The 9,282-nt window shown below is 37.3% G+C and overlaps 1 protein-coding gene across 1 annotated transcript; it reads left to right on the top strand.

Annotated features, from left to right (window-relative positions):
• The first annotated feature begins 203 nt into the window (after positions 1-203).
• Positions 204-3,747, top strand: irf8 (interferon regulatory factor 8). The gene is made up of 9 exons (XM_028016033.1): positions 204-311; positions 485-696; positions 939-1,122; positions 1,244-1,344; positions 1,568-1,625; positions 2,075-2,122; positions 2,227-2,619; positions 2,750-2,865; positions 2,983-3,747. Exons 2-9 carry the CDS (start codon positions 526-528, stop codon positions 3,178-3,180), a joined length of 1,269 nt encoding a protein of 422 aa, XP_027871834.1. The 5' UTR covers positions 204-311; positions 485-525; the 3' UTR covers positions 3,181-3,747.
• The last annotated feature ends 5,535 nt before the right edge of the window (positions 3,748-9,282 follow it).

Below are 9,282 nucleotides of genomic sequence, written 5' to 3' on the forward strand. Positions count from 1 at the left end.
GTGACTTTACGGCTTTTAATCAGTGCTCCCCGTCCTCGGAGCTTTCGGCGTGGGCAGAAGCTTTACAACCATCCCCTGTGTCAGGCCATTTCTTGTAAATACCAGCAGTTCAGAGAAAGAACCCTTCCTGAATGGGTCGTCGAGGCGCAGCCATTGGCTGGAGAGATTGGCTGGTAAGCCCCTCCCTCCTGTTTCATTCATGCAGCACAACAAACTTTATAGGCAGCTTGTTCAGGGGAGCGCACTTGATTTATCCTGAGGCATAAATCAGCATCTCACACAGAGCCAGGAGCTCACCAGCCTGACTTACTGTAAGTGATTTTACTTTTGGTTTAGCAGAAAACACTCACAGACTCGACTTACAATCACTCATTTAATAGTTAACTTGATGATTGCCAGAAAGAGTGATGGGAATAATTTAGATGTTTTTGTTCTTATTCTTATTATAATAATAATAATAATTATTGTTATTATTATTATTTAGGTAAAAGTGAACAATCTGAGGCAAAAAGACGCGCTGTCAAGATGTCAAACTCGGGTGGTCGCAGACTGAAGCAGTGGCTGATAGAGCAGATCCAAAGTGCGCAGTACTCTGGGCTGCAGTGGGAGGATGAAAGCCGCACCATGTTCAGAATTCCGTGGAAACACGCAGGAAAGCAGGATTACAACCAAGAAGTTGACGCATCTATTTTCAAGGTTTGAGTTTCCTGGAATCTGGATTTTTTCTTTCTTTCTGTTTGCTTTTTCTTGAGGCGCTGCAGCTAAAACGTAATTGATATTGAAGAAACATTTTGTTTATATGATAAATAAAAAAATCTTTCTGTATTTCTTTTTCTCTTCTCTCTTGCTTTTTAGCTCTCCTTCTTTCTTTCCTTTTTTTTTTTTTTTGTTCGTTTGACACCTTGCTTGATATTTTTTGCTTCTTGCCCTCTCCACAGGCCTGGGCTGTCTTTAAAGGCAAGTTTAAGGAGGGGGATAAGGCTGAGCCTGCAACATGGAAGACCAGACTCCGCTGTGCCCTCAACAAAAGCCCTGACTTTGAGGAAGTAACAGAGAGGTCACAGCTGGACATTTCCGAGCCATACAAGGTGTACCGCATCGTACCCGAAGAGGAGCAGAAACGTGGGTTTTCCTTTAAACCTGCTCACTTGTCATGATAATACATAATTAAGTTATTTCTGTAAAATCTCAACAGAATCGTAACACGTGTTTGTTTGTTTGTTTCTTTCTTTTTCACCCTCAGATGGTAAAATACCAGTGATGACCATGACAGGTACCGCCAGCTCTGGTGACCACACAGACATGGCCTGCAGCCCTACAGAAATAGAGGAGCTCATTAAGGAGGTACGGAACTGCCTTTCACTTGAAATAGTTAATCTTCACATTGCTTTAGCGTTTTGATGCTCTCAAGTTCATCACCTCTTTGTATTTTTCTCCTTTTGCGACACTTTTTGACCTTCAGTATCATACTGCTGTTCTCTCCTTCAACACTTGTTGCATTCAGCATGCATACCCTCCTCCCTTGTACACCACAAGCTAATGCAAACTGCTGTGTGTCTTTTTGCAGGAGGACAGCTGCAGCATCCAGGCCAGCCCAGAGTATTGGCCCCAGAGCAGCATGAATGGTAAAAAAAAAAAAAAAAAAAAAAAAAATTGCTCTCATGTTGATTATTTGAACTGTTAGCATTTCTCTATGTGTTGGACATGCAAATATTTATCTGCATCTAAATTTCGTCTCAACTTTGTAAGACTAATTAGAATTTCTGAGACATTGACTTTTTTTTTTTTCCATTAAAAATAACCCCAGTGGAAAGCTCTGCCGTTTGTCCCGGCTGCTGTGGGTGCTACATACAAGCTGTTTGCTTGTCTGTCTGTTGAATTCTGCAATGGAACAATTGACTAATATCCTGTTTAAGTCTGCTGACTAAAGTGATTATTTCTCTGTAAATCGTGCTAAGGGAATGCTATTTCTGATGATGCAGCAAAGAACAGACATGACACTGAGGTTGAGTCCACTACAGTAAAACAGAGATGAATTACAGGAAAAGTCATGCCTTCTTTTTGTAATTCACAGCTTTCTCTCTGCATCAGGACCCGATGCCATCAGGCAACGTCAATTCAGGTATGAAAACAGTTCCTTTTTCAGGGATTCTATAAAATCTATTAATTAAAATAAGTGTTATCATATATTCTGTCATTTCTAAACTTTTTTTCTTCCATTTCTAGGTTTCTCCCAGTTGATGATCTCTTTCTACTATGGAGGGAAGCTGATGTACAACACACTGGTTACTCATCCAGAAGGCTGCCGGATTTCCCCCCAACAGCACCTGGGTCGTGGCGCCCCCTACAGTTCAGACAGCATGCAGAACATTCACTTCCCCCCAGCAGAGCTTATAGAGTACGAGCGGCAGCGCTACTTCACCCGCAAGCTGCTGGGTCACCTGGAGAGAGGCGTGCTGGTGCGTGCAAACCAAGAGGGCATCTTCATTAAAAGACTGTGCCAGAGTCGAGTCTTCTGTAGCGGGCTGGGGGATGGCAGCTCCCAGTATGGCTCCATGCCCTGGAAACTGGAGAGGGATTCTGTAGTCAAGATTTTTGACACAGGAAGGTTTTTTCAAGGTGAGTCTCAATGTTTGGAAAGCTAAGATCAATGATTAAGACTCGTTTTCCAAGCAAAGGATGTGACAGAGGAGCGATGATATAATATGGTGGCCTAAAGGTCTTTTTCCTGTTGTCATAAATGTTGCAGCTCTACAGCTCTATCAGGAAGGTCAGATTGCTGCTCCGGATCCCTCGGTGACGCTGTGTTTTGGAGAAGAACTGAATGATGTTAGCAATGCCAAGAGCAAATTGATCGTTCTACAGGTAAGACCTGTCGACTCACAACAGAACAGCTGAGAAAATGTGAATCTGTTGAAGAGACACAAAAATCCAACAACAACAAAAAAAAACCTTCTCTCCTTTCTTCTCCTCCGACAACAGATCACCATGGTGAACTGCCAACACATGCTGGAGTCCCTGAACCTGCGTCGCTCGCAGCCTTACACCAGCAGCCCAAATGTGGAGATGAGCGATGATGTGGCCACCGAGCAGATGGCCAGAATCTACCAGGACTTGTGCAGCTACAGTGTTCCCCAGAGGCCGGCCTGCTACAGGGACAACATGCCCATCACTGCCTGACCAGCTCAACAAGATTCACCTATAAACATATCAGACATTCTATAGAATTTTCATGTGCACCAAAGAAGTGAACTGAAAGTTACTGAGGATAAGAAAGCATCATCTCCTCTCTGACAATAGGACTTTTAGAGGGAGGCTCAATTTTCAAGCTTCCATTTTGGTTTTGCATGGATTTTCTGTTGCATCCATGCAAGGGAGATATCAACTTTATCAATTTAAGATATTATGCTACAAGCAGGGATTGATAAATACTTTTCATTGCCAAAGATTCATTTAAACTAGGTTTATATAAGTAGGCAGTTATGTTCTCAAACTGGATTTTACTTGTTTTTTTTCACAGTTTCAGGAGCTTAGATGATTAATTCTTGTGTGTGTCAAAGTAAAAAGCAGTCGAATAATATCTAATTTCATACTATCGTATTTTCTACAGAAAATGAAAATATTTTTGTATTAGTTGACAAAAATTGCATAATGTTTGGATGCAATGTGGCATTAAAGTACAGATAGGTTTTACTATCAAACTGTTCTCTGAGTAAACTGTATTTCAAATAAAGAGTTTTACAGAAATGCACGTGTGCTTGTCTTTTAACAATTATCAAATCGTGTACAAGTTGAGTTTTAGGTCAACTTTTCAGACCATTCAGAGGACTAAAATTAAAATTTTCTCTCTTATTGTTAAATTTTAGATTTCTTTTCGCATGTGTTGCTTTTATAACTCATATAAACCTGTCTTGGTAACTAACCCCACATAAAAAAAACACAAGACAAGCTTTCGTGTTAAACTAATGTCTGTGACATGTTAGTTTCTGCTTCTTAAAGTCTTTGTTTAATCAGGCGTGAAACCAATATTTAAAATTTAACTGCACAGCGGGTCAAGCATATTTCCTCCCTCAATGTCAAAAATGCATTTATTCGATCTAAGATATTCCTTTATTATAAATAATAATAACTATTCTGGATGTTCCCTTTTATGTCAATGTTTTATTCTAAACGGCACAATGAATGTTAAATTTTGCAGCAGAATCTGAGACGTTAACACATGTGCTTCATATGATGGTTGGATGCACAAAACACTAATAAAGATGTATCCCTAAATTAGAACATCACTGAAAATTTTCAGTAATTCCATTCAACACTAATATATAGGTTCAATAAATTTGGCTTGCAGCTATATTTTGAATATTACATAAGATCAATAATTAAAAGGAATTTTGCTACAGGAAAGTCAATACATGCTTGCGGCACGTTTTTGTCTCAGTTACTGGATCAGAGAGCAGATCAGCTGTCGATGTTTAGATATTAAGGAAGTCCAGGCTGTAAATTTTCATCAAATTCTTAAATCAACATTGTTGCAACTGCATCTGTTCCTATCACGTTTTTTTTCTTTGACTCAACTTTCCAATAGAACTCAATATAAAACTCATCAGCGTATTTAGGAAAAATCTTTTGCTGCCAACCCTCCCTGAGGAAGAGTGCCACTGAATATGCTGTTTTACTGCTCTGATGTTGTATTGAAACGTCTTTTGAAACCTAATTTTGGTTTTTCATTAGTGAACTCAGGAGTTTCACATTTTGAACTAAGTTACTGTCCAGATAAAATAAATTACATTTATGATATTTTGATTTGTTTTTTGCTTTTTACATGTGCAGTCATGTAAAAACAAACAAACAAACATCTGATTAAAAGTTGACTCAATATTGTCTCATTTTATTTCTAAAGAAAGTGTTTTAATTTCACTTAAACAGCAGCAATTAACATTGTTTTACTCTTTGAACTAGACAAAATCAACAAAAATGTATTTTTGATCAACTGCTCTTTGCTTTGAATGTCAGCTATGGCGTTTATTTTATAAATCCTCCACTTTTAAACTTCTTTCCAGACAGTGAAATTATTGATTTCAAGCTCATTTATCTCTTTAAATCTTTACCAGACTCATGAGTTGCAAAAGTCTTCTCTTTGAAGGTTTCTGACAGAAGTTTCAATCATCATCAGCACCCAATATGATACATATTTAATTTTAGCCATTTAAATTTATTCCTCACTCAAAAATGCTCATTTTCTATAGTTTTCTTAAGTTATTTAGCAATGAGCAATTATCTAGAAATGAAAGAATTTTTTTTTACATCAATTTATGTTGGTTTGAAAAGAACACCACTTTCACATTTAAAATTAAATAACTTAATTCTCTTCAAAATATTTGAACAAAAGTGTAATCAGAGAGACCAAGAATATTTTAATCACACAACAAAAGTAAATTCAAGGGGGATTTCTTACTATAAATAATTATAAAACTTTGCTCAAAGGGAATTCCTTGATCTTTGAGGTATGCATTACTTACTATGAACACGTACTGAGTTTAAAAGGATGAAACTAAAACCTTATTGGAAAGTAAAAGAGGGATCTAGACAGGGAAGCTTCTAGACACTTTTTCCAGATGACTAACAGAGAAAGGACAGGAAGAGAGGCGACCAAGTGAAGCTGAGTGATTCTGTGATTCAGAGTGAGATTCCTTCATCTGCTTTTCCTGCTTTTCTTGCTGCTGCTCTTTGTTGTGCAAAGGAAGACATGATGGCATTAACCTAAAGGCCAAATGGCAACACTGTAAAAGAAGTGTGTTTACATTATGTGTCATGTAGGCAAACATACACACACTCCCACACACAATATGTTTTCAGAGCTGGACCTGCCGGTATGTATCATTGACCTACTGCGCGTCCCAAGTACACTCGAGGTTAAGGGCAAAAACGAATGACCTAACATTCTTTTTCAACATTTTCTGGCAGAGAACACAATTCCTGCTTCAGATACTAGATACTAGAAAGTCGTCCCGGTACTAAACAAGCAGCAACAAACCATGACACTACCAACGCATGTACAATTTTATTTTCCTTAAATACTGTAGATTTATGTCGGATAAAGAGGACATAGTTCTTTACATAGTTCCAAATACTTTGTTTCCTCAGACAGCTGAATATTTTTCTAAAAATAATTTAGAGCATCATAAACATGTTTTTGGTGAGCGTACGTTTGGCTAGCAGTGGTTTTAGCGTTGGAACTCTCCCACAGCTGCCATTTTTGCCCATCGGGGCGCTTTAGGACTGTGACGTATTCATCAGGGCGACATCCTGGGGAAAGAAACAGCTTTCTGTGGTGACTGGTGTTTTGCAAATAGCACTCGGTAGCTTCAACCTAGAGGTAAATGTCTAAACAGTTTGTGTCCAGACTGTGTGGGGTTTACAGAGAGATTAGCTGCCTTTGTCCTAACCTCTGCAGATGTAATTATTTGTTGCTCTCTGGATCTGTCCTGTGTTATTGATGAATGTCCTCAAGACAGAGTGAAGAATGGCAGACAATGATCAGCAGATCCTGTGGAATGTTGCATTTCTTAAGTTGAAACAGGAAGCACAACGAAGGACTAACAGTGCCAGTAATGACCATCTTAGGGCTTATATATCTTTTAATATGTTTTCATCAGTACATAAGAACTACATAAAATAACATATTAATACACTTAAATTAGATTTATTTGTCTGAAAGGTACATCAACCTTAATATTTATGTCCCTCCTGAACAAGCATCTGTATATATTCTGCTTTTTGAACATGAACAGTTTTTGCCCATGTCATGAATGTTAAGTCATGAATGTTTATGTGCATGTAAATACTCGATGATGTACCAACTTCTTAAAAGTGTCCCATTTCTGAGTTTTTTTTTTTTTTTTTTACTATATCTAAGTTTTTTTATCTATATTTAGTAACTTATAAAGGTATAGTTACTATCTTTATCTCAGTTTCACAAGTGTTTTGTAAACACCCTAAGCTTACACTGTACTTCTTGCTTGCTTATTGAGTGACATGTTAGCTATCTGAAAATCTCATACTCCAGTTAGGCAGAATCGCCTCCCTCGCAGTGACGAGGTACCAAACAGTGACAGTTTTAAAATGATTGTCGGGGTGAGTATGTGTGTGTTTCTTTTCAGTTCCCATTACAGAAAAGGCTTTAGTTTCTACAGATCATTTGAACACTTTTCGCTATTACTTAGTGAAATCCCAAATAAATGAAAATCCAGCTTTCAGTGAAACTTACCAAGGTATTTGAAAAAGTTCTAAAAGTATCGGGTTTCAAATGAGCTGAAACTCCTTTCAGAAACAAGACAACAATGTTCATGCAGGCCTTTCGAATTGTATTCACACCCCTTCACCTTTTGCTCGTTTTCTCCCATTATAACCATCGTTAGTAGATTTTACTGTGATTTAATGGGATCAGCCAACTCAAAGTAGAGCATTATTGAATCTGAGCAAAAATGATATCGGTTTTTATAGTAAATACAAATCTGATTAAGGGTGGCTTAAAATCTCAGCCCTCTTGAGCCAATAGCTGTATGGTTAGGGTCAGTGTCCTGATGGAAGATTAGCCTTTGCCCCAATCTCAACTCTTTGACAACATCTGATTGATGTGTTTCCATGACAGTAAAGTATTAACTCACACTCATCTCTCAATTAATCAGATCAGTTTTCCTCTACCTACTTACGAAAGCCACCTCCACAGCATAATACTGACACCACCGTGGTTTTATACAGATGATGTTTTCAAGTGGAAGTTCGGGCTGAGACTCTTAGCTGAGTTTCATGGAGTTATATATTGTGATTAAATCATTACAGGTGGACTCTACTGGCTATTTAGGATTTTTGTTGCAGTAGATTTTATGTAGGTGTATTAGATTAAAATTATACACCACAGTTTTTAGAGTGTTATTTACAGTTACAGGACAACAATGGTAGTACTTAGTGTTAGTCCATTATACAACATTTTAAGAAAATACATTGAGGTTTCCGGTGGTAACATGAAAAACCCTCAATGCAACTGCAAGTTAGTAGGCATGTATTTTTAAACACAATTTGATGCGTTAAAACAATCTGTGTCTAATTATTTTTTAACACAATGAGTCACAAAAATCACCTTGTTAAAGAAGTCATGTGCACTTCATACGACATCTCTGGATAATACCTTTCACTTAAATTAGAATACTGAGTGAATGGTTCATTGAACAAAAACACAGATGGAAAAGGGGGTCTCACTCCCTCTGTGTATATTTGTGTGTGGGCGTGTGCGGGTGTGTGTGTGTGTGTGCGGGTGTGGAGGTGTGGTATTATTATAATGAGTCTGTACTGTCTAATTTCTACAGAACAGGAAGTTCAGAAACAGTCTCAGAAAGCTGATTCTGTCTACTCTTGAAATGAACACAGTGTGTTTAGATGTAGCTGATATCTCCAGTAAATTCTATGAAACAGGCTAATGTGACCTCGGCTGATAATTTGTGCTTAATTATAGCATTAAACACTGATCAGGAATGTGTATGAAATTAGAACATCAGGCTCCTTCAACATTTTGTCTTTTATCATTCTAATAGGAAGGTAATCTAAAGATGATTTACAGACCTACAAAACATATCAGGGATTTGGTCCTCGTTTATCTTTTTTATTATCAGAACCAGCCTTTTTCCAGTGTCATGGTACCTTTTAATTATGTTTACATTCTATATAAATAAGACTCTTGTACTGGATGGTTTGCTTTGTCTATTTTATACTGAAAGTCTGGCCCATTTTAATGATTGATTCTCTTATTTTTATTCACTAATAGTCAACAAAAAAGTAGAGGTTAAAACATTTTCGTTTCTGCTGTCACTGACAGCACTGGCAGTTTAATTGGAGTTGAGAAAATGGCGTTTAAATAGAGTAAATTTTGGAATCAACTTCAGAACCACTTTGACACTAAGGGACTTTAAATACTATAAAACTTCTAAGATCTGATGCTAGCTACTCTAATCAGCCATGTCATTGTTTAGGAGTGTTGCAATTAATTTCATCACAAAATTTCATTTTTTAGTGTGCCTTGCTTTTTTTATTTCATCTTTGCAGGGAACTTTTGTAATTCACGTGTGTTTACATGTGTTTCATTTAATCTGTCTTGATCTGGGAACTATAGTAAAAGTATTATTTTGTGTTATAGCACTATTTTTTATTTTGCATGAGTTATTTTATGTTTTAATTTAAATAGGGGAAAACAGTTCATTGAATTTAGTTTATAAAGTGCAATAAAAC

This window comes from Xiphophorus couchianus, chromosome 4 (genome assembly GCF_001444195.1).
Source record: "Xiphophorus couchianus chromosome 4, X_couchianus-1.0, whole genome shotgun sequence".
Taxonomy (NCBI): domain Eukaryota; kingdom Metazoa; phylum Chordata; class Actinopteri; order Cyprinodontiformes; family Poeciliidae; genus Xiphophorus; species Xiphophorus couchianus.